Source organism: Melanostigma gelatinosum (assembly GCF_949748355.1).
Source record: "Melanostigma gelatinosum genome assembly, chromosome: 12".
Taxonomy (NCBI): Eukaryota; Metazoa; Chordata; class Actinopteri; order Perciformes; family Zoarcidae; genus Melanostigma; species Melanostigma gelatinosum.
The window spans coordinates 6,601,122-6,626,312 of record NC_136645.1 but is presented as its reverse complement, the minus strand read 5'-3'; the positions used below and the strand labels follow the sequence as shown (position 1 = coordinate 6,626,312).

The 25,191-nt window shown below is 44.7% G+C and overlaps 3 protein-coding genes and 1 long non-coding RNA gene across 4 annotated transcripts in view; 2 read left to right on the top strand and 2 right to left on the bottom strand.

The window, feature by feature from the left end:
• The first annotated feature begins 485 nt into the window (after positions 1–485).
• slc3a1 (solute carrier family 3 member 1) lies at positions 486–9,595 on the top strand. Its single transcript, XM_079280479.1, has 10 exons — positions 486–864; positions 4,639–4,818; positions 4,939–5,084; positions 5,357–5,482; positions 5,866–5,985; positions 7,402–7,526; positions 7,972–8,173; positions 8,335–8,517; positions 8,787–8,912; positions 9,022–9,595. The coding sequence occupies exons 1-10, from the start codon at positions 495–497 to the stop codon at positions 9,451–9,453; spliced, it is 2,010 nt and encodes a 669-aa protein (XP_079136605.1). The 5' UTR covers positions 486–494; the 3' UTR covers positions 9,454–9,595.
• Positions 1,702–3,265, bottom strand: LOC306785906. The gene is made up of 3 exons (XR_013772452.1): positions 3,191–3,265; positions 2,363–2,415; positions 1,702–2,175 (listed from the first exon to the last, which is right to left on the bottom strand). It is a non-coding gene; the product is annotated as an uncharacterized lncRNA (long non-coding RNA).
• Positions 9,474–16,380, bottom strand: prepl (prolyl endopeptidase like; the record flags this gene model as incomplete). Its single annotated transcript, XM_079280478.1, has 15 exons — positions 9,474–9,744; positions 10,076–10,164; positions 11,848–11,974; positions 12,284–12,433; positions 12,656–12,872; positions 12,976–13,151; positions 13,387–13,599; positions 13,763–13,954; positions 14,169–14,385; positions 14,463–14,589; positions 14,683–14,771; positions 14,889–15,066; positions 15,366–15,432; positions 15,551–15,679; positions 16,246–16,380. The coding sequence occupies 15 exons, from the start codon at positions 16,378–16,380 to the stop codon at positions 9,595–9,597; spliced, it is 2,256 nt and encodes a 751-aa protein (XP_079136604.1). The 3' UTR covers positions 9,474–9,594.
• Positions 16,381–16,911: 531 nt separating this feature from the next.
• Positions 16,912–25,191, top strand: part of camkmt (calmodulin-lysine N-methyltransferase) — a 94,206-nt gene continuing 85,926 nt past the window's right edge. Inside the window, exons 1-3 of the mRNA XM_079279922.1 lie at positions 16,912–17,099; positions 18,056–18,234; positions 18,621–18,685. Of these exons, the coding sequence (XP_079136048.1) occupies positions 16,938–17,099; positions 18,056–18,234; positions 18,621–18,685 (406 nt within the window). The 5' untranslated portion in view covers positions 16,912–16,937. The remainder of the gene's footprint in view (positions 17,100–18,055; positions 18,235–18,620; positions 18,686–25,191) is intronic.

Below are 25,191 nucleotides of genomic sequence, written 5' to 3'. Positions count from 1 at the left end.
CAGGAAATACTGGGGATAAAGCATGTAAGATATCCCACTGTCCTAACACAATAACAATGAAATTCCTGTTTGTAATAAAGTTACAAAGTTGTTATTTGAAACGGTGTTTATTCTGTCGCACCAATGTTAAACAAGTTCACCTCGAAATCATCATTCCTCTAAGATTAAGATGTGACTCGACACAGGTGGAGGGTATGAATACTTCTCCCACTACACATCTCAGTCAGCACTGCAGCAAGAAAGGTTAATCTCCACCCGATCCCATCCAACTCTCCAGCTTCCCACATTCCTCAGGTGGCACTGCGCGCGCGCGTGTGCGTGCGAGACAGAGGAAGACAGAGTGTACTCTGGCCTCTAGCAGTTACATCGTGACATTGTACATCTGAGTCAGTCTGACTTCCTGAAGAAGAGCAAACGCTAAATCAACACCGTTTGTTTGCAAGTTTTTGTTGAGTGTTGCACGAGCCGCAGGTAGCATGGAGCTGGGGGAGTGCATGAGGAACCCCGGGTATCAGGACGTGGACGGCGGTGGGTCAGCGGCAGACACCGTCAACCACGAAGAGCCCGAGGAGAGGCGCGACACCACCGCGCTGAAGCTGGACGCGGAGTACACGCAGATCAAGCCGTACGCCGGGATGCCCAAGGAGTTGGTGCTGCAACACTCCTCCAAGGCCAGGTACCGGGTGCCCCGGGAGATCATGTTCTGGCTGATTGTGGCGAGCACCCTGGCGCTGGTGGCGCTCACCGTCACGGTGATCGCGCTGTCTCCGCGATGCCTGAAGTGGTGGCAGGTCTCCCCGGTGTACCAGGTTTATCTCCGGTCCTTCAGGGACTCCGACGGAGATGGGGTCGGAGACCTCAAAGGTAAGATGCCCCTGACCCGAGCGCGTGCTCTGATACAGATCATTAATCCTCCTTAACACTTGTGTTTATTTCTATGAAGCCACACTATATAAATGGTTATAATGTGTAACTAACTGCTTTACTCGTGACCGTTAAGTCGTTTTCACACAGAATATCGTTTGAGTTGCCAGGTTGTGAAATATCCTCCAGTAGGATATTATATTTTAGTTATTTAGTTCATTGTAGGCATTCTTATGGGCCGGTTACATTCTAGAAAATACCTGCAGCGTATTTGGACCAAAATAAATCTAGATCTGATGGCGTATTAGAGAATGTAAAGCAAGCCCACACTGAAAAAAAAAAAAAAAAAGAAGTAACATTTACTTGAAAAAAGCTAGGTAACAATTTGCACTCGGAAATTGTGAGTAATTTTTACTCAGGAATTCTCAAGTTAAGTTTACTTACTAGTAAGACTTGTTTTTTATCCAAAATATGCAAGTAACTTTTACTTGCAAATTTCTCCCTTAGACATAAAATGCATTTTCTAAACTGGGCTACTGTTATTTAATAAAATTGTCTTAACATAAGCCTTCTACAAAACATGAAATATCTTTTGAACTGCAGCAGCTTTACTTGTGAACTGTGAGAGGTCACTGCTGACCGACACACACCAATACCAACATATATAATCTGGTTGGCATTGCCAGACAAAACATTTCTAAATCAGTGCTGCCAATAACAAATTTAAGGACACAAACGCTTAGTCATTTAACAAACACTTTTAATTTGAAACGATGGGTATGCTTGACAACACTTAGATACACAGATGAAGCCCATGAGCAGAAGGCAAGCCTTTGCCACACTTTGACAGTCATCAAGAACCTCTTTTCCCTTGATGACATTGTCAGGAGTGAAGCCTTTCTGTGTTGCATTTCCATGGATGACAAGGCTCTTCATGACATGTTGAGCATAGTCCTCTTCAACGACATCTTTGAAATTCAAATTTACTGATGTTCATTTTTACATCTTCGAGTCTGATGTGTTCTCAAAAAAGGACAATAGTGGGGGAAACTACCAAAAATATTGAATGTGTTCAAATGCGTCATTATGTATCTATTCTCAGTGTATATGAGCCCAACATAATTTTATATAATATTAATATATGATATCTAAACTTTACCAGGCTGGGTGAATCCAGCATGGATCTTTGGTTCCTGCAACTCCGCCCTTTGTCCCAAGTATCTCCAGAAAGTTGGTCTTGCAATTGTCGAATTTCGACAAAAAGGTTCGCTCCAGATGAACTGTGGTTATTCTTCTGAACTCCTCATTGATCTGAAACGAAAGACAATAAAAAACATGATCAAGATGCGGTACCTTGCTAAAACAATTAATGCAGTAGTCCTGCCAGTATAATTGAGCAGCAACACAAACTACGGCCTTCAAAATGAATCAGGGTGTTTTTCTAAGAATTCAAATGTATATGTCAAGTTAAACTACAACACTACTAAGTTGATTTTACCTTGCGTCAACTTGCTGATGTCAACTTGCTGAGCGTCAACGTCGTTTAATATTCTGTGAAATATATAGATAATTATGTTAAAACAAACACACAACATTAAATCTGAATTTGACTTAAGTCTTCATATCGACAGCATGTTTTATCCCCACATAAACAAGTCACCATAACGTTAATACTGAGATACACAGCAGGCCTGGTCATGTTGCTATGTGGCACTAACTCAACACAGTACTGGAACCTTGTGCAACTCATGCACACAGCCTTCATCAGCAAGGACACCGCATTGGATAGAGACATAAGAGACAAAGTTTAAAACTGATGACAGAAATATTAGTTACTGTAAAAATATGTCAGAATATGTTAGTGACAAAATATTGTTACGTTTAGCACACGACCAAAGTGTGCTCGTTACTGCTCAGCTATGACTCCCTGTCTTGTCACATTTCCCTCATTCGACCTCGGCTGCAGTTGAGGATGTGAGAGAAAGCGCGCTGTGTGCGTGACTCAGCACAGCAAAGCACCTGTGTGGCAGAAGTGGGCTTCACTTAACCGAAGTAATTCAGCCCCCCTCCCCCACCTTCGAGCACCGTGTCCCCAGGCAAACAACCTTTCAAGAGAGAACCCTGTAAAGTCGCGACCAAAAACAGCCACAGAATGTAGCGCCGTGAGCCATGTCTGTAATGCTGCCCCAAGTTAGCTAGCATGATAGCCTAACTAGCTAGCACGCTAAACTGACCAGTTCGCTACTCTTCCGTATTCACAACTCAAACACCAACTTGACCGAAGGCTCAACAGCAACGTAGAGCATTAATTAAACATATAACCTACCCCAATGGCTCCCGTCCATGAAGTTCCTCTCCTCAGGTGAAACTCAGCCGTCAGGTTCTGCTGTTCTGTCGTCTCATTGAAGAAAGGAGCGCGAAATGTCCTCTGACGTCACCCGGAGTACGCGCTATGGAGTGGTCTCACTGACGTCACGATCTCCTTAGTTACCAGGTCGGTCGGCCATGTTGGAGTACATACAGATCCTCCATGGCGGCGAGTAAACAAGGAAGTGCGGCGAAAATACCATACTTTGAATCACTGGATAGTGCATCAAAGGTTCGCTACCTGGCCAAATTGAAGGTTATTGGTAACTTGGATCCTTATACGATGAGTGCAGATCGTTTCAGTGCCGATCCTACTTACCTTCCATCGGTAAACTACGCCAACATCTACACGTATCTCGTGAACACCCCGAGTCCTTACACGAAAGACGAGTTGGAGAGCTACAAAGGGCTCGACGCTTATAATCAGTTTGTCAGTGGATGGGTCCGAGACGTCAAAGCAACGGTCGTCGAGAATTCTCATCTCGTCATTGGAAGGGTAAATATATACAGATCTGGTCAGATATTTAGCAATATTCAATGTTTACTCAGCGCAAACAGACACGTGTGTTTGTTTACATTGTACGTGCATGTCATTGTGTGCGTGTGTGTAGGAATTCACTTTCAACTAACTCCTAACTTCATCCCCCCCCCCCCCCACACATATATATATATATATATATATACACATATATATATATATACATGATACGACGTTAAACTCATATCAAGCAATGCTGAGGCTGCATCGCTGTGTTTCGCCTGTTGTACACGCTCGACACATCTCTGGCACCGACTGCTGTCACGGGCCGATGAAGCTTCGGTAACCTTCTCATGTCCATGTTTAATTTATATTTCCTTTATTAAATACTGTTCACAAACGAATTTGTAAATAAAATCACTGACCACTTATAAAGTGATCCGCACATACTCGAGTGTACCCCAAATTCGATTCCTTTATATCCCGAGAGATGCGCGACAGCCATTTCTGGCGACGTCGCTTGGATAGCTCCTTCGTGTAATTTCCTTGATGTGTAATGACCGCTGGCAAACCAAAGAATGATTTCTTGTCTCTATCAGCTCTGCTGCCACAACCAAAGACAGCACAAAAGTTCACCATGATCGATAGGTTCTGCGACTCAGCCGTGCATGCCAGTGGCTGTGTGTACTCCAACATGTACTCCAACATGGCCGACAGCTAAACTGTGACGTCACACGAGACCACTCCATAGGTTGCCAGGTTTTACTCGTATTACCCAAGTACATTTTACTTTGTTGTGTCAAGTAGTGCATTCAATACAGTAGTTTAGTAGATATTACTTGGTGTGAATGATTACAATTTAATACTCTTTGGCACCAAGTCCTCTATAGTATCCAGCATTGATCACTGTGGTGTCTCTGATCTGGCAGGCATTCAGGAGCAGCTGGATTACTTCCAGTACCTGAACATCAAGTCAGTGTGGGTCAGTCCTTTCTACCGCTCTCCCATGAGGGACTCCGGCTACGATGTGGAAGATTTCCGGGCCATCGAGCCGCTCTTTGGAACCATGCAAGACTTTGAAGAGCTTCTGGCTCAAATGCACAACAAAGGTGTGTACTCTCCTTTCCACATATCTGATGATGGATCGCCACACGTCTTGTTTTGGGGGTAGCAGAGTTGTCGGCAGGGTCCATGTCTTAGACTCACACTAATCTCTCGGTTCTCACCAGGTTTGAAGCTGATCATGGATTTCATTCCCAATCATACCAGCGACCGTCACCGCTGGTTTAACTTGAGCCGGACTGGAGATCCTCACTTCAAGGATTACTACGTCTGGACCGACTGCAATGGATCCGCTCCGAGGCCTAATAATTGGGTCGGTAGTGATTTTCACAGAACCTTCACTGATGCATTGCACTCATCCCGTTCTCACTCCCAGGGCGTCAAATACCAACACTTTGTCACGCCTCTCTGCGACTGATACCGACGCACAAATCACCTTTTAGCATCTGTATGAGACACAGGCTTTCAAGTGACTACAATGTAAAACCAAACCCCGTCATTATTAGACGTTAAACACAGGACTTTCATCCAGGAGACCGGTGTTCACGTCTCTTCTCCTCTTGACTCCCTCCTCCTTTCTCTCAGGTGAGTGTGTTTGGGAAATCGGCATGGACTTACGATGAAGTCAGAGGACAATGCTACCTGCACCAGTTCCTCAAGGAGCAACCGGACCTGAACTTCAGAAACCCACATGTCCGCAAAGAGATGACTGTAAGATTGCACGGCCGCACACATTGTCTCTGCTATTGACTCATTTCTAAAAGCGTTTGGTTTTTAGTGACTCGTATGACATATCTCATACTAAGATCTTCGTCAGTGTTGTCCCCATCTGGACCGTCTTCTCCACTGTCCCGTGATTGTAGGTATCCACAATCCTGTATAATCTGTAGCTGTAATGTGTGATGATGGCCAACTGATTACACATTAACTTGACCTCGTAACTCCGTGTGCTTTTTTAACTGCCAATTCACAGAACAACAAGGAAGTACAGACTATGCCAGCAGCAATTTTACAACAATCAAACACTTCAGCACATATTGTCACTGCACACACAGCATTTTATAATCAAGTTTATATTTATGATTCTATTTTAGGATATCATTCGTTTCTGGCTGGAGAAGGGAGTGGACGGCTTCCGGATGGGTGCAGTGAAGCACCTCATGGAGGCCGCACACTTGAGGGATGAACCACAGGTGGACCCAAACAAAGCACCGGTGAGTGTCACCTTTTATAGTTATCATTTTGGATAAATTGCCAATGAAATAATACATTTTTTTTTGAAGTGATGAGTCACTGTCCTCATAGACTTAAGAGCCAGTTGTTAGGTCTGGCTGAACAGATGTTCCGATGGTCAGTCAGTGAGGTCTGTCTGTGTCCATTTCTTTACTCTTTGCCACCGCTCTACTGTGCACTCACCAAGCAGCTCTTCTTCCTGGGAGCTCAAAGTTCAGTTGTAGTTAACAATCTGTATTGTAACATTCAGTGAAGCAATTCTATTGTGATTGTGTCTTGTTGAAAGATATAAAGTGTGACATGTCAATCGTCCAGATTTATCCCTCAGAACGGTCTGAGGGATAAAAGCAGCACTGTGGGCAGAAGCTGCTGGGCTGAAGCAGTACTCTCGTGTAGCTGCCACAACAAACACAATCACCAGCTGAGTGGGAGAGTTCACGGTGTTCCAGATTTATCATTCATTTATCTCTGGTTTAAATGTCAGGTTCATCTCGTGCCCTTCTGGAATTCAAAGGAGTCATGATTCACGCAGAGCCCACCGAGAAAGTCTTTTTGCACCATGGAGACTGAAGTTATTTCTCACAGAGGAAAGATTAGAAAAGAGGCATATTTTGGGGGATTAGCAAGTCATTGGGAATTAGCTGCCACTTGAGAATAACTGACTCTACTGGTGACACTCACTGCTGCATTGACCGACTACTCGTCTTTAATAACCCACGCCGAGCGGTGCTTTATAGTGGCGTGGAACAAAACAAAAGGTCACTGTTGGGCAATACACAGAGATCTTCATGCAATCTACAAAAACATTGAAGCACGAAATTGCAATAAAGAGTCACAGCTGTGTGTTTATTGGTATTATTTCACTGTCCTCCAAAAGGCCTTCCAGCACTGAAGCAGGTCCCGGGCTGGTTCGCTTACAACTGTTAACCTAGTGCTTTGTCTTTGTGCTCCCATTAGGGCCCGGAGAGCGACATTTTTTACTTAACAAGACACATTTGTCTGCCTGTGTTACTTTTATCTTCTTCCCCTATAACAACCAATAATTTCCCAATAAAAGTAGCACCAAACTGAAGATTTTTGAACACTACTCCTTCATTATTGAACCCAAAAGTCTCTTATCACTTGGCCTCTACTCTCCATCTGAGCCTGTGACTGGACCCGGTGCTTAGGTGGACAAAGGAACACATTCACACCCAAGCTCTCATAACTCCCAGTGGGCAGAGGGAAACACAGTTGAGCTCTCTTGATCCACTGTGGTGGATGATCTAAGGCTGGAAGCTTTACTGTGAATGGACCACTAGCACCCTAAACCTTATGCAAAACGAATTAACTGAATAGGCATGACATCCAATAATAGCTACATTACCACATATTTATTTATATTTACAACAATCCAGGAGTCTGTGGCCTCAGAGTGGGACCTCCACCATGACTACACCACCAGTCAGCTGGGCCTGCACGACCTGCTGAGGGACTGGAGGGCTGAGATGGATGCCTACAGCCGTGAGCCTGGCCGATACAGGTACGGGAGCCATACAATGATACTATTGTATAATTTGGACTGGTAATGCCCTTACCTACTTCATTTTCCACTACGTATGATGATCACGATGCCATAAGGTTCACATAGCTCATCATTCAATAATTGTATTACTTATGCAACAGTCCTGTGTATTGTGTTTCACTACTGTCTATAAATATGATGACAATAAGGTTAACGTGACACATAGTAACACTACTATAATCATTTTTCAGATTGATTCAGCAATATAAAGCTCAGACTAAAAATATCCCTCATTTCTACAGGTCTGAAACCTTTTCTTTAGTTGTTCAATTATTAAATCCTTGTTAAAGGCCAATGAACGAGTTCAGCAGAGTTCACAAGGATTCAAATCAAGTCTTGCTGACACTGTGTGGCTGAGGATCAGATTGCATGTTTTCATCAACAAGTTCTTGATCCACTTCAGGTTCATGGTGTCGGAGTCTTATGATTACCACGAGGTGGACAAGACCATGATGTACTATGGCACCCCGCTGGTTAAAGAAAGTGACTTCCCCTTTAACTTTCACCTGCTGGACCTGCCTCAGAACACCAGTGGCTCGTGGGTTAAACATCTGGTCCAGCTGTGGATGGCCAACATGCCCAGCGGACAATGGGCCAACTGGCTGGTGAGTCAGGAGTCCCAGGATTCTCGCTCACTTTATCTATACATCCCACATCCCTCACTTTTCAGCATCAGCTTTCTCTTCCATGACGCCAACCGATCCACTTCACCCTCCCAACTCATCCCTCTCCACCTTCCATGTATTTCTCTTAAACTGTGCATAAGGTCGGGAACCACGACAAGCCTCGGATTGCCTCCAGTGCTGGTCAGACCTACGTTCGTGTCATCAACATGCTGCTGCTGACCCTCCCAGGCACTCCCACCACCTACTACGGCGAGGAGATAGGCATGGAGAACATTAACGTCACAGACAGTCAGACACAGGACCCTGCTGGCAAATACAATGCGGTCAGTACTGTGCATACACAACAAGGAATTACTCACTGCAACGTCTCTGCCATGGCCCTTTTTAATTGATGACGTTACAAAACAAGACGAAATGTGTTTGGACTGTTATAGTGACATAAATGTTAAATCACCGCCTCTGTAAAGAAATGTCAACAACTGAACAATGTGATATTCATGATGGTAGGATTTATTGCAGGTTTGTGGCAAACTGAGTGCACGTGCATGAAATTATGTCCATAAACATTCATTGTGCTTACATTTCCCTGCAGAGTGCCAGTCGGGACCCTCAGCGGTCTCCGATGCAGTGGAGCGGTGACATGAACGCAGGCTTTAACAACAAAACCAACATCACCTGGTTGCCTGTACACCCTAATTACACAAGCATCAATGTGGAGGTACAGAGCTCATTCAATGCTGTCCAACTCTGGAGAAACATCTGGCCAGAGCTTGTTCAACTTGATCTTGCTCATCGTGTATCCCCGTGCCACTCTCTCTCTCTTCTAGGTCCAGAGGGAAGATGAAGGGTCTGTTCTGGCTCAGTACCGTTTCCTGACCGCCCTGCGTCAGTCAGAGCTCGCCCTTCAACGCGGATGGTTCTGCTTCGTCCACGCCGATGCCAGTGTCTTCTCGTACCTCAGAGAGCTGGACGGGCTTAACCGAGCTTTCCTCATGGTGCTTAACTTTGGTAAAGAATCCGCCATCACAGATCTCTCCTCTGTTCGTGAGCTACCAGACCAGCTGAAGGTGCTGAAGAGCACCAACCAGGTCAACGACGGCAAGGCGTTCCAAAAGTCCGGTATCCCGACGGAGGCCGGAGAGAGTTTGGTGATTCAGTACTCCACCAGCACTCGGTTTAATCCGAGCCACCCGGAACAGTGCTACGTCTCTGAGAAGGCCTGCTATTTGAGTGTCATGGATATGCTTTATAAATGCTGATATGAAAAGTTGTTAAAGTTCACAGCAGCAATCGAACGACAAAAATATTTTTTTGACGTCTCCTCTGTACGAGATTCATGACATGTAATAAAGAGAACCATTGCAGATACATTCACTCTTGATGTGGATTAAGATTTGGGCTCATATTGTGGTCATGATGGTCGATGTTTCGGTCATTGTGGTTCGATTCCTGACTTCCCCCTGACAGCTGTGCCATCTCTTCCTCCTGCGTGGAGGCCGAGGAGGGTCCAGGTCCAGCTCTGTGTGTAGGAACGCTAGCGTGAGGGCTTCCTGAGTCGGGAAGAGAAGACAGAGGACACATTTCTCAGTCCGTACCCAACAACTCAACCGATACAACTAATGTCAGTGTTCACAATGTGAGAAAAGGGTTTGTACGAAATTCTCTTTACAGTATTGTCACTTTTCAGCATGGATGTGTATTTTCAGTGGGTTTAAGAGTATCTGTCAACAAGCAAAATCACGAAGAATAATTTATCAAATAGAACAGCTTGTGTCTAAATCGCCTTATTTGTGGAGTATTTGGAAGCACATATTTAAAAAGCTCCACTTTAAAAACTTAAAAATGCTTCAAATCCCTTTTAGAGAGAGGAGAGTGCATTACCTCCTCCAGCATCAACTCAAAGTCATCTGGTCCGTGGTGATCTGCTCCAGGTTGAATATTCAGAACTACGTTCGGTGCTGGTTCACATTCTGAAAGAACGAGGAACACGGAGGTCAAAGGCAAAATGGGGGACATTGTTTCAAACGTCCTCCCCTTATCTTATTGTATGCCCACTTTCTCTGCTCTCGCTCTCTGTCCAGTTGTCCCAAATCCCCTCTCTCTCTCTCTCTCTCTCTCTCTCTCTCTCTCTCTCTCTCTCTCTCCTCTCTCTCTCTCTCTCTCTCTCTCTCTCTCTCTCTCTCTCTCTCTCTCTGTCTTTACTCTCTCTCTCTCTCTCTGTCTTTACTCTCTCTCTCTCTCTCTCTGTCTTTACTCTCTCTCTCTCTGTCTTTACTCGCTCTCTCTCTCTCTCTGTGTCTTTACTCTCTCTCTCTGTCTTTACTCTCTCTCTCTCTGTCTTTACTCTCTCTGTCTTTACTCTCTCTCTCTCTCTGTCTTTACTCTCTCTGTCTTTACTCTCTCTCTCTCTGTCTTTACTCTCTCTCTGTCTTTACTCTCTCTGTCTTTACTCTCTCTCTCTCTCTGTCTTTACTCTCTCTCTCTGTCTTTACTCTCTCTGTCTTTACTCTCTCTCTCTCTGTCTTTACTCTCTCTGTCTTTACTCTCTCTGTCTTTACTCTCTCTCTCTCTGTCTTTACTCTCTCTCTGTCTTTACTCTCTCTGTCTTTACTCTCTCTCTCTCTCTGTCTTTACTCTCTCTCTCTGTCTTTACTCTCTCTGTCTTTACTCTCTCTCTCTGTCTTTACTCTCTGTCTTTACTCTCTCTCTCTGTCTTTACTCTCTCTCTCATTCATGCTGCCAGCTGATATTCCCCTCCCTCCCCTCCCTCTTCCCCCCCCCCCCCCCCCCCCCCGGTCTCTGTGGTCCGGGCTGTTTCACAAGTGCGGTCTTGACCTTGACAGCTCCCAGTCCGTGGCGTCTAATCTCTCGCTCTGATACACTATCTCTTTACCACTATCTCTTTACCATGCTAATGGGCCGGCCCACCCGCCTGCATGTGTCTATGCCATCAGCACTTTATCAAAGACTCCGGAGAACAGAGAGAGACAGATTAGGGAGACATATACACACACATACACAGACACGTCAGCTGCCTGGTGTGTGCGTGCGTGTGTGTGTGTGTGTGTGTGTGGGAACAACAGGAAAGTGAGAGATAATGTGTGCATTTGAAACAAGGAGAGTGGAGGCAGTGCAGAGAGAGAGGGAGCGAGAGAGAGAGAGAGAGGGGTGTAAAGAGGAGTACCACCAATGTGGTGTAGGCAGATTATAAGTGAGAGGGAGAAGGAGCCTGTCTAGGGGGACATGAGAGCAATTAGCTGACACTGACACACACGCTGTACTGCAAGGTGACCTATGCTGTACTTTGATCATGAACTTTAAATGCTGTCAGCAGTTTCCCCAGACGGACGGACAGCCAGCCATACGCCGGTTTCTGCTGCCTCTCCAGACATGCACACTGACACTACTATTGGGAGCTGACCCTGAACTATTAAAACCTCTGATGATGCAGAAATCACACCGAAAAGGATGTGGGAACAATTAGGAAATCCATCCCGGAATGCACACACACAAAAACATGTCCACAAACACACACATTTATCCAACAGCATGCTTGGCTGCACACTATCTATGTAATCAACAAGTGAGTTCGCTGTTGCGATAGCATGTGTGTGTGTGTGTGTGTGTGTGTGTGTGTGTGTGTGTGCACGTACCTGACTCTGGTTTCATGGTGAGGTGGGTATGAATGGCGTTTTTTAACTGCTCGGTGTATCTGAGGACGCCTGCTAGAGGAACCCTGCGATCACCGCTGTATGCTGTCAGCAGAATCGATGGGTAGCACTAGCTCACAGAATCACACGCACACAATCACGCACACACACACACACACACACACACACACACACACACACACACACACACACACACACACACACACACACACACACACACACACACACACACACACACACACAAAGATGGTTAACCTATAGTAGTTGACATTGTGATGTATCCCCTCAATCAATATCCATCGACCAGAAGGCCAATTTACATTGCAGGGCAAATTGAATAAGAGTAAATCAGAGAGAATCTCAAAATAAAAAACTGCAGCTACATCCTTTGGGGGTTTCACGGTGTTCCTCTCCATACCTGAGGGGTAATGTTGTGAAGGGGACAGTAGGAGGAGATGGTTAGTCTATGCTTTGGGTTTCCTACTGGGTTCCCCCATTCTTCTCTATCCTCCAAAGTTAGAGGCAGGCTGGGATCCTCCATAGCTCCCAACACATCCAGGAAAGGAGCCTGAACACAGAAAAAGAGGTGTCTTTGGATGTGTGTGTGTGCGTGTGTGTACACACCTGAGTGTAAGAAGTGAGGAGGCCGTCCTTGAATTTATATTTAACTCTTACATATTGGCAAAGGCCTGCTTGTTAAAGTGCTCTTGAGGTCCCTTATATTCTTAAACAGAGTAACACTGAAAGCTACACAGGAATACACAATTCTCCGGTGATTTAACACCTTTACCTGCAGCGTGACAGCCCGCACCATGTGTGGGTGTCTGTTGCACAGCGCTCCCACTGGCACAGCACCAGCACTGCAGGCGGTGAGGGCAGCGAGTGAAGGAGACGAGACTCCTAAAGAGAAGAGGTGATGGAGACAGGCTTGGAGGTCCTCCACTCCTCTCTGCTTCCCCTCTACGCGGGCTTGTCTTTGCCAGAACAGGCCGCGCTCTCCTCCACCTCTAGAAGGTGTACATGACAAAGATTCACTTCAACACAGAAGTTCGAATTCCAGAATTAACCAGTCAGGTTGGTTTTTAGGCTGCTGCGGTGCGAATACGTTACCTGATGTGGCAGTAGGCCAGAGTCCAGCCCTGCTCCAGCAGCAGCCTTTTCTCTGGGCAGAACTCCATGTTGAGATCTCTGCCGTATGCTCCGTAGACATGGACCAGTAGCGGCGCCTGGCGCAAACCCTCCACAGGTTTTGAATGAAACAGTGTCACCGGCACCAAGGTACCATCCTGCAGAGGAGAGGCAGAGAGACTGGTCTGGAGACTGTGAGGAGCAGATGATCATCATTCTTCTACATGTTGTGTTCTAGGTGTATGTGTGCAGGACCAAATACGTACTATTGAGGTCTTTGTTGGCTAAAAGAGCTTCATCAGTGGACACGTGAGCTTCAAGACAAACTGCTTACCTCCCTGCTGATAGTGTTTCAGTGTGTGTGCATGCATCTTGTATATCAGGTGTTCTCACTTGGCTGCAGGCCTCTAAGCGTGTGGTGGTATAATTCCCCTGGCTCTCTGGGGAGGTCTCATCTCCGGTGCCTGATAAAAGTAGCCCGTCCGCAGGGTTTAGACAGTAGGGCACCGGGAGGTGGACTGGAGATGAAATCAAGAACTCTAACACACCGCGTTGGTCTGCCACACCTGGCGTCTTGGTTTGGATGGCACAGGCCCAGGAAGGGAGCTTGGGAGTATAGAAATAAAAAAGTGTAAGACATTAATACATAAAAGCAAGATATGTGTAGATTTGACCAAGTGTATATTTCATGTATTGTCGATATCTGTATGTGGAATCTGCACTGGCTGTGAAAACAAATCTCCCTCTGGGACATTAAAGACTATCTGACCTGTACAGTGTATGCATCCTTGGGATGGGTCAGCGGGACCACGACCAGGATGAGCTCACCGGCTGGTGTTCTCGCAACTAACACGCAGTGGTCGCCGAGCACGTCCATGTCTTTGATGGCAGTGCCAGGGCCGGGGGCAAACACCGGCACCCAGGAGACCATGTGTGGCTCCGAGAGAGGGGCCTGTACAACCTAGTTTTTCCATTTCAAGATTAAAACATGAAATATTTATCAGCATTGTTTTTCTCCTTCCAAACGTCCTGCACCAGAATCAAATTGATAACAGGGACCAATTGTGTCCAGTCAAGACAGTAAACAAGGCTTAAAGGGTGCCAACATACAGAAACCTATTTAAAATATTGTAACGCGTTCTATTCATGTGAAATGTATCGTGTATAAACTCGACCTGATATTCTTGTCCAGGCCCTGTATTAGTCAGTATAATCAGGCCCTTTCTCCAGTGCTCCACATGGTACAGGAGGTCCGGCTGGCGTGGCTGAACCAGGAAAGGCTCTAAATGGGATGCTGTTGTATCAATTAGCAGCACCTCTGAACTGGTCCTGCTGCTGCAGTTGATGCTCAGTATCTGTCTGTCTCTTGAAAGGGCAACCTCCACAAACACACTGTGGAGATGGCAGTGCATCAATTAGAGGTGGTGTGGGAGCAGAGGCAGCTGAGATGTCACATCACTGACACTTACTCGGGATGCGTTTCCTCATACACAGAAGTTATCCTGCTTCCACCGGAGGTCAGGTCCAGCCGAAACACTCTGCCGCAGCGTAGACCCTCCAGAGTTGTGTAAAACAGGACCTCGTCTGTGGCCCACTCTTCACACATGCAGACACACGTACATACACAAACGTGTCCTTTCATTTTAGCCAGGGCACTATTACCTCAAGTGCAAACTATTTAAAACGTACCAAAGCTCAAGACTTTATCCAGAGTGAATACGACGTGTGGGGGATCCAGAGGGGAGGACTTTCTCTTTCCAAGTCTCACAACCACACACCTGGATCAACAGAACATTCATCCACTTATTCATTCAGTAACTGAGACAGTTTTGGAAAATTTGCCAGTTAAAGAAAAATTGCTTCCGAGGAAAGGATATGTTGAGTGTATAATCTACCTCGGCTCGTCTCCGTTAGTAGTTTTCAGTGTTGCAGCAAAATGCTTTTCCTGTGGGGACAGACGTATTATCTGAACAGTCCACTGAATCCTCTGCTTCCTCTCTTCATTAAGTCCTGTCTTCTCCTCCTGTCCAGAGACTTGTCCTAGATTTAGCACCTGCTCTGACACCGGCTCGCCTGCAAACAAAGAGAGGATACTGAGCCAATCATAAAAGTTGGAATGACGTTATTCCTCATAATGGAATGCATAAGATGTGGCAGATGCAGCTGTGGGGATAAATAAGATAAAAGGTACTACAGTTTAATCTTGTTTTTGGTTTGCCTCCTGTCCTCTTTAAAAAGGTTTTTCAATTAAATCTCCATGGATGAACTCCAGTCTTTAGAATACAATAATGTCACAGGTTTCCCTTCCCAATTATCTGGCTGTATGAATTGTTGACATCAGTAGTTGAGCTGCATTCATGTTTTCTGCTTACTCTGTCTCTGGTCCAATCTGTAGATGCCATCGCTCTCAATGAAATACTCATGGTGATGTCCACAGATCTGTGCCAAGAGAATTCACAGGGACACCAAAAGGCTGAATGTTCATGCCCTTTACACTGAGCTTATATTAAAAATCATTACGAAATGGTTCAAAGCTGAGGCAGGAGGCCGGCCTCACCGATGAGTGATCGGGTGTGTTGGAGAACCTGCGGTACGTTGCCTTCAGCCTCCTGTTGAAATACTTCTGCAAGTCCTTGTACCTCTCAAGTCCAGAGCTGAGATGATCAGTGGATGAGTTTGAAGTGTCCTGAAATAAAACGAGAAACTTTTTAAAACGGTAACCAAACACTTTCACATTGCAAGGGTCATTACTGGTCAAATCAATATTCTGTACCTTGTACTTGAGCAAGACACTGGAAGTCTAAATAAGACGAGTACAGTTTGTAAACCACTCAGTGAACTGGTGTTCACTAAAAACAAGGTTGTAAAGTTGTGATTTGGTAGGGTGGTGTCATGACATGCTTTCCATTAAAAATAAACAAGGTGACTGTTTTAAATGAATTCTAGATATCACTTGGGAGACCTAAATTGAATCGTTGAGGATTATTATTGTAAAGAAATGAACACGTTAGTATTCTGACGTAATAACTGTATTATTAATGGCCTTGCAGCTCATTTCCGTGTGAGTGCAGTGAACCACATCCAGAGGTGCTTGATTTCAGCCCTGTGCCCTTATCTGCGGCTCAGTACAACACTCGTTTTGTCAGCCTGGTAAAAGGAGACACCGTTTTGAACAATGCATGACTTGACAGCTCGTAATCTCACACCAAGCCTAAAAGTGTCATCCCCGTAACGTTAACTGAACACCCTTACCGACGTGCAGCAACGTAGGACGGACAGGGAGTGACATGTCATCCGTTTGCGAACGGCAAGCTCCCAAAAAAATCCTAACCGAGATGGTGTAACGAGACGAGCCGGTGAACACAGCAGAGAGGAGAGAACAGCCATTACAACGATGTAACGTTTAATCAGGTAAATAGACACGTGCTAGCTGCGTTTATGTGGTTTTCAGAAGCCAACTGTCACTGCCTGGTAAGTTAACATCGGTTACCTCGACAGTAATAATCGTTTACACGTTTAATATGACAAATAGGCATTGTATTTCAACCCGAAATATGTATCGTTCACAGCAGCGTACAGATTATATGCACGTGTATGATTTCCTAAACAAAGCCCACTGTGGATGACGTAGCGAGCATACACAGACTAAAATAATCGAATCCAGACACACGCGGCGGTTCGTTTGTAATGGACGATCGGGCATCATTGTTTCGATATTCCATTGCTATGCCTCGAACGCCAAAAGTGTACGGAAGTAGCATGTTTCCATTGTGGGTGTAACAGGTGATTACAGTGAAGCGTATCTGCGAGCTGCGTTGGTGTTGTTTTGAGAGAAAAAAACACCTTATTTTTTGTACAACCACATTTCTACCGATAACTGTGACAACCCTACAGCCAGTGCATTTGTTTACAGGTTTATTTCCGCCCACGTCTTCGAAGATAAAATGGAGAGGGACTCAACCGGTACTGCAGAAAAGACCGAGCCGGCTTCGCCTTTGAGGAAAAATATGAATCAAGACACCTGCGCAGCTAATTCCCACGGCTCCCTGGTTGTAACCTGTGGTGCTACTGATGTGGCAAAGGCCAGGTGGACTCTACTCAGACAGGTATTGGTATCCTCAAAAGAAAGCACAAACAGCTTGTGGTTTCAGTATATTTGTGCGTGCATGTTTTCAAAATGTGTTAAATGTTCAACATAAAATGTGTTGCTTGGGCATCTCTCGTTGGGCATTTGTACTGTGTAGTATTTTAGTGTCATGTAGTATTTATTCAAACCCAAGATGTGAACAACATGGACAGGGACCTTGCCCATGTAATAACAGTTTCAGTCTGTTACATATAATAGCAGTTTGTGTGTTAAGTAATCTTGGTTTATTATAGTGTGCTGATCTATTTTGGCATATTGTATAACTTGAATCCTTTCTTTCTGCAAGAGTCATTGTACAACAATACACTCCAGCTTTACAGCGTCTTTGTCACGAGGACGAATCTCTCGCTCTACTTCTGATTAGCTGTACATGTACACAGACCTTGTACAGGCAGGAGCAGTAGCTGTCAGAGTAGGGCTTTTCCCCATAGATGGGCATTATACAGACATAACACTCGGGTTACAGGAAAAGATTCCTCTGATGGGGCCATCTTGCATTCTGCATTTCTTCCTCTTGGCGCAGTAATGTCCTCTATGTGTGGACTTCACCAGAATATATGGATGGACAGAAAGATATAGATGCTGCAGAAATAACTACAGATTCATAATTCATTCTGTACATTATGTTTAAAGCAGCCTACATTTAACTTTTATTCAATTCATCTCAGGAAAACATGACTTTATTATTGAACATCTGGACGAATGATAAATGTGAAGTCTGTACAGTATGTCTTTCTGCTCCATTGCTTGTCACAATCTTCCCAACGGTCTGTTGAAATTAATCCTCACACTGTCAAAAAAAGGAAAACATTTCACTCTGCAAGTGCTGAGACTTTACAGCTTAAGGTAATATTTACCAGCTGTTTTTGTGGAAATTGAAGTCCATTAACTTCCCTTTGTTCCCGACTCTCACAGGTGTTGCGTCAGAAGCAGGCGGACACTCCAGAAGTCAAACAGGTGTCTGTTCGCAGGTTCGCAACGTTTGACCTTTTCGCCAGGAAAAGGCTTCTGACACAAAACACAAGCGATAACTCAGATGACCGGTGGGTGGAGTACAGAAGTGTCTACTTCCCCGAATACAGTGCCTTGCTCAGGTACACACACACACACACTTGAATGGAGGCACATAAGGCTCTAGTTTCAGATACTGCATGGTCACAGTGCACCACACAAAGGAGCTTTTTCATCAGACCACCGGTAGTTGAGTGAAAGTCAGTATTGAACACTTTGCAGGTTTATTCAGCGTCATTCTGCTTTTATCATCGAGGGTAAAAGAGCAGATGGTGATAACATCACCTAAACACATCTAGAATCTTTTTTTGTTTTTAATCTAATATAATATCAAATGCAAAAAAATGTTTGAGAGTCACCTTTTGGTATATTTCCTTTGGAACAATGCCAAGATTCTTTCTTGTTTTACTGTACAATATCTTATTCTCCCAGACTGCTTTGTAATCCTCTATTTGTTTGGGTCTCTTAGGGATAATCTGGGGCCTATCAGACTTAATGAAGTGCTCAACAGTTTTGACAACACCGGTAATGTCTGTAAGTACATAATTTACCACTTCTTGAAGGCATTGTGTTTGTAATATGTTTGTGTGTGGATGTGATTATGTCCACCGAGTTTGCTTTACCTGCACTACTCCCTGGATGTTACGCCATTCTGAGACACACACACACAAACACGCACACACAGACACACGCACACACACTGTACAACTTTGGGTTTGCCTCATGCTGTGTGCTGTTAGTGTTTGGTTGGTGGTTTGATTCCATCCCTTGAATGGGAGTGTGTCTCTTGTGTGGCTTCTTTAGCAGTTTATCATCTACTCATTCCTCCCTTCAAATGTCCTTTAGAGGGGAATAGGGCTACAGTCTTCTTGTTGCTTCAGTCGACAGTGATGAGTAGTTTGGGAGAAAGGAAAGAGCGTGACGATGATATGGAATGGAAGAGCACAGGAGCCTTGATTTCACCTTCATCCTGTCTAGTTTTTGTGAGTCATTTAGCTTGACTGTGTTTACTTCTGGCTGAGTTGAATTCAGTTTCACTCTGTAATCTTCAGTAACTCCTTCTGTCTTTTTCAGATCGAATACATCTGAGATAAATGTTTTCTGCCCTGTCATAGAGGTGTTTCAACCAGACCGGCAGGACTGCTGTTTACATGAGTGGAACCAGTCATGTCAGCTACGCAATCGGATTATTTATGGGATTACAAACACTTATTCTGTCTTATAAGTACTTATGTGCGTTGCATGTGTATTTCTTGCATTACCAATGTTGGTTAATTTGTGACCTGTACAGAATACAACTTTATTGTCCAACTTAGTGGAATTTTGTCTTTGGCTACACCTCGGCAGCAACGACGTGTCAATACAATGATACAAATCTCAATTCGATGTGCCCCTTTGTAGTGACTATAAACCTCTTTCTGTCTGGGCCCATCTTCACAGGCACGTGATGGGTTATGACAAAAGTCCTGAGCTAGCGTTGACCAGCCGGATTGCCCCACAGGAGTCAGGGTCGGAGGTGACGATCATGGCTAGGGGCTCCTTCATTGAACGCTGGGATCCGACTTTATAAATCATGACATAGCTCTGTGGCTGCTCTCATTCCAACCCGCTGGAATGGATAATCCCTTTCCTCTACAAGGAAACAATAGGATCAATACTAGAGAAAATGAAAAGGTCTAGCTGCCTCCACTGTGCTGTTTCTGATTTGCAGGTCCCTCATTCCCTGTTTTGTCTTCATTCTCTTCCTCCTCTTGTATCTATCAAGTAGAAACTAATAGAAAGCTCTCCTCCCTCATTTCTCTTCCCTCACACCAGACATTTCCTGACTGCTTGCAGTATTTCCCCCCTCACCCCGCTTTCTCAATCTACCCCTCTTACCCTTTCTCCTCTTTCTTTCTTCCACCCCCTCCATCCCTCTCTCCTCCCAGCTGGAGTCGTGCATGGCCAGATGGGTAACTGAGTTCCCGACTTGGCCGGTGGATTAGCACAGCCGGAGATGAGAGCATGAAGGTGGGGAGAGGAGGAAGGGGGGATATGCGGAGGTGGTGGGTGGGCATGCCAGAGGTGGAGTGTGTGCGCGTGTGTGGATATGTGTGTGTGTGTGTCAGGAGTGGAGAGCCACTAGCAACGGGACCTCGTTCCTCAAACAATGAGCCAGCCATCTCCCTCCTGTTCTCCATCCCATGTTTGGGACTAGTAATGCGTGAGATCAATTAGGATTGGTTGAGAGGAGGCTCTGAAAGGCCTAGGGGTGACCCTGTCAGAGCTCTGGGGTATATTTTTGGGGATGGGAGTCTGAGAGAAACCCCTCTAAATACACAAACACACACACACACACAGCTGCTTATATCTGCTTCTCACAAAGATTTACAGCCATGCACTTATGCTTGCAAAAATCCACACGGTCTTGCTAATGAACACGTACTCAAGTCTTTGCCCACCATCACATCCTCTCCACCTTTCCTGCTATCTTGATAATCCCCCACCCCTGAGGTGTGGACAAGCCCAAATCCTAGGGGTCCTTGTCCTCCTGAATAGCGGGCTAAAAAGCCTGGCCGGATTAGCCCACCGCCTCCAAAATGTGTGGACTCAGCTTCAAATTGCTACCTCCTCTCGGCATGACCCTCTCTCCCAGCCATTGTGTTTGTCCCACCACTGTGCACGTATGTGAACAATATGTTGTTTCTTAAGGTGACAATAAGCTGGAGTCAATGGTTTCATTTCAAGACCAGAGGAGCTGACAAGGAGTCTCAATGAAGGGTGTTTTAGGAAATGGAGAGTGTATCCTATAGAGATGACTCAGCGGACTCAGACAACTGCCCGAGTCTAATAAGCATTTTATTTCTTTTGAGGACAGAATCAAACCCAAATGAAACCATATACGGAATGTGGTTTACGTGAGAATGCGTGTATACTTTACAGTCTAGTATATTAAGTAAGTATCGAGTAAGTATACTTTACTTTACAGACCTGTCGGTGTGTGCTGCAACACAGGGCATGCTCTTGTACAATAACAGTTAATCGTGTTCATTTTTACTTTTCATGGAGCAGGTTCAGATTATTCACAGTCTAGTCAGGTCGGGTTTTGTTTTACTGGTGGCTTGAGTCTCAGATCTGTGTATGGATAAGTCTATAATACCAAGTGGATCTGAAGGGGTCGGAGCATTCTCATTATCAACTGTGATCATTTTAGTAATTTAGCAGTAATTGTATTAATTGAAAGATGTTTTGTTGGTGCAGGATTGTCAATTGTTTCTATATATTCGCCGTTGATGTGTATGTAAACAAATAGTTTTTGGAATTAGTTTCTAAGATGTCTTCTTGTATTGTTGCTTTTTTCATCTACGCCTGCATGTTGATCGATCCTCACGCTGCTGCTGGTGGTGACTTGGTGTTCTCTCTTTATTAAAGGTCTGTTTAGGTCAGCAGCCTTTCTGGGCTAATCCTCCTCCAGTTTATTTGCATCAGGTTTGACTGCTCTGTATGCACATCAGTTCGGGGTAAGTTTTCTCCGGGTGTGTTTTTGGATTGGTTCCAACACTTTGGACCTGTGAAGACCTCTACCTTGGGGTTGCCGTTTTTTTTTTTTATGGAGGGCACATGCATCCGACAGGTGACTTTGGTTATATAAATATACTCACTCACCTGCGTTTCACACAAAGCACCCCCTCTTGTGGTCATTCAAAAGGCGTGGAACGGCAGTAACATTTGTAACTCGTCGACATCGTCAATGAATAACCGGGCCTACTTGATCACTTTGAACTATTTAAACTCTGAACTTCCGACCTTCCTGGTTCTCTAGCTGACAGCGGGGGCTTGTAATTGTAAGAGAGCTTTGTACGGCCGTTGCTTGGGGTTTTAGGGGTGCTTGTTTCCTGCTCGGGATCAGGATTTAAGGACACAATACAGGCCCTTGGGGTTGGGTGACTAAGAATGCCTCAGAGGAGGTGTGTGCATGTGTTTGAGAGGGTTGAGGAAGCCCTTGTTGACATTGCAGGTTTTTGGTAAAGGGGGTTGTGGGGTTTCTAGTTTGGTTCATGTTGCAGGCAAAGATCACAGTGACACACACGCACACGCACACACACACAAACTGGAAGCCATAGCAGCAGCTAAGTTGAGACTAATTTATAGCATTGCTTTCCCTGTTCCTCGGTAGTGTGTGTGCATCGGGAGCCAAGCATCCTAATGAAGCCCAATAGAGCCTTCTTCACTACAGCTGTCATCATCTGAATGGCTACGAGCCTTTCAGCCTCTCTGTGATTCCTATTATCTCCCACAGACTTCACCTATCACCCCCACTGGTAAATACTATAAGCCCTGAATACTTGAGTGTTATATGGGAGGGCAGTGGGGGGGGGACTGGTTAGCCGGTCATTTCTGTGTGTATCTCTGGTGTTAGCTGTGCTATGGGACTGTTTGACAGAGTGGATGAATGTCAGCATAGTTAACGTACTCTACCAAATAAGCCAGTCATCACTGTTCACGACAGCCTTGTGTTCTTGTCACTTCCTGTCGCAGCTTTGGACAGATGTGTGTGTGTGTTTTCCTTATCCAGTGGTTCTGTCACAGTCATGTATGCATGTTTAATTTGTTGTACTAGTGTCTCAGCATTCTTAGTGACTGTGTGTGTGCATGCACATATCAGCATGTGTGTGTGTGTGTGTGTTGTAATAGGTGCCCCCCGTAGCCTCCCCTTGTGCCAAGCCTTTAGCGGAGCCCTGTTTGCATAATTATGCTAATTCATTGTGCCATAGTGCTAATTAGACCTTGTTAGACAATAGAGCTAGACTGGGAGCTGGCAGGCACACACACACACACACACACACACACACACACACACACACGGACACATGCTCTCTCTGACTGTTGTGTCAGTGACAAGGTTTGTGGTCCCCCTCTGTGCCGTTTATAACGTGCTCTCTATAGAAATTGTTCTCTACTGGTGTGCTCTGGACTGAGCTCAGGTGTCTCTTACAATTCTGATTTAAACTAATGGAACAAAAATCAATGTGGAACGAGAGAGCTACACAAACGTCCTCACAATTTAATAAAATTGGTCCAGGCCCATTCTGTCATTCTCTCAGAGCTGTTGTTAATTGCTCCTTTGCCAGCAATCCTTTATATTTTTCTTAACTCCACTTGTGTTATCGTTGTACATTGTGACGCTGATCAATAACACACACCTCAGTTTACTTTTGGTTGACCATGAGATTTGATTATGAGTCAGTCCTGGACCCTTACTTAAAGAAGAGAGAAGAAGTTAAATTGTATTATTATTTGAAATATACATTTCTTGAAATACAGATAGTCAGATAAAAGAAATGTATTTTCCAAAATGCATTGTATTGCACTAAAATGTGCATGCTACTCTTGTCAGTATTAGAAAGGAAAACATATGAATATTGTTAACAGAGTCTTAAGTTATTTTTTACTTTCCAAGACATTTGATCTAAGTACCTTGTAATGTCAGTGGCGATGACTTAATGACCCCGACTGGGCTTTAGAATTGTTTTCTCATAGTGCAACACATATCCCACTAACATGCTCCAGGAGAGATTGAATAGATGGCTTAAGTTGTTGGAAATGAGCTAAACTACCTACAGGTCTTTGTGTTTAAGGACAAAAAATTTGGTTTTACGGTGACGCTTTTCACAAGGGTTTGCCACGCAGCCTACAGTTACTGTTCCTTCAACCTTTTTTTTCAGTATAAATCAGAATCAATTGTGTGGTTTTAAATGAAATAATTTACATGTTTCGAATAAGCCAAATGAATCGTACCGAGCACAAGTAAATGCTATTTTTACATGTTTTCTTCTTGTGTATGTTCTTTTGAGTTGGATATGAATGACCATAACTGTTGTTTAAGATCATTTTTAGCCATTGCCACAGTAAATGTTTCTAAACTAATAGTTGAACCACTAAACACAAAGACAGACATCCAGCTTTTAAAGGGGGTGTGCGCATGCACGTTGTTGTGTGTTTGTCACTTTGTGGTGCAGGAGTGGGGGTTGAAGGTAGTGTTAGCAAGACTTGTGTGGCCTGAGGGCACATTGCAAGAGTTGCCGGTTGACTTAATTGAAAGTAATTGATTTTCGCTTCTGTAGCCTTGTCTCCTCCATCCGTTCACTGGAGGAAACAAGACACAGGGACTTGCCTGAAGTACTGCTGGGTGTCGGAAGCATCTTGACACTCGAGAAGTAAACAGTCGCCGCGCTATATGTGGACGCAAGTTGAAGCTAATGTGCAGATGCAGACATAAATGTTCATGTGCATGCACACACATGCATTAAACCATTGTGACTTTTAGCATAATAGGGATTGAAGGTGAGCTGCTGGGTGTAACTTTGCTCAGCGAGTCCTCTCCTATTATAGCCAGCAGTTGATAATGTGAATTTGTGCATGACTGAATGTCTGTGTGTGTGTGTGTGTGTCCAGATGCGTGTGCACGTTTGCACTATTACCAGTAAGCGGTGGGGATTAAGTTCAGGAAATGAGTAGAGCGTTAAAGGGTGCTTCCCTGCCCAGTGCTCTTGCATTGTCACTGCTGCTAATACTCAGCTAATTACAAGGACATACTTTAACAGCAAGCTCAGCCCGTCACCCTCATGTCTCTCCACTTCCTTTCTTAGGTTACCCCCTCACCCTAGAATTAGGGGATGGAATGAAAGAGAGAAAGAAAGAGTAATAACAGGTCTCCCCCCCCCTAAAAGCTCACCCTCCCTCTGGACGGATACAATTATTGGATTTTTCTCCATTTAAGTCACCCAACCCCTCTGAGCCCCTCCTGGCAATGTCCCCCATGGTGCCTAAGCTCAGCCTACACTGGCCCCTCCAACCATGTGACACACAGACAAAGAAAGACAAGAGTATATCATTGAGTTGTGATTAACAGTTGACACATCATGCCATCGAGTTGACCATATCGCATTAAATACAATGCACTGAACACATAATGTTATCTTTTCAGCTTTTATTCATGCCAAAGGCTTTTTTTTTTGTATTTGAAGTAAGTATACAATATGTAATAAAAGCTATGGAGG

Excerpts from the sequence above, each read along its gene's own strand:
- slc3a1 (XM_079280479.1), top strand. The coding sequence starts at position 495 with ATGAGGAACCCCGGGTATCAGGACGTGGACGGCGGTGGGTCAGCGGCA. Across the intron at positions 5,986-7,401 it reads TGGACCCAAACAAAGCACCG|GAGTCTGTGGCCTCAGAGTG; the intron begins GTGAGTGTCACC and ends ACAACAATCCAG. Across the intron at positions 7,527-7,971 it reads CGTGAGCCTGGCCGATACAG|GTTCATGGTGTCGGAGTCTT; the intron begins GTACGGGAGCCA and ends GATCCACTTCAG.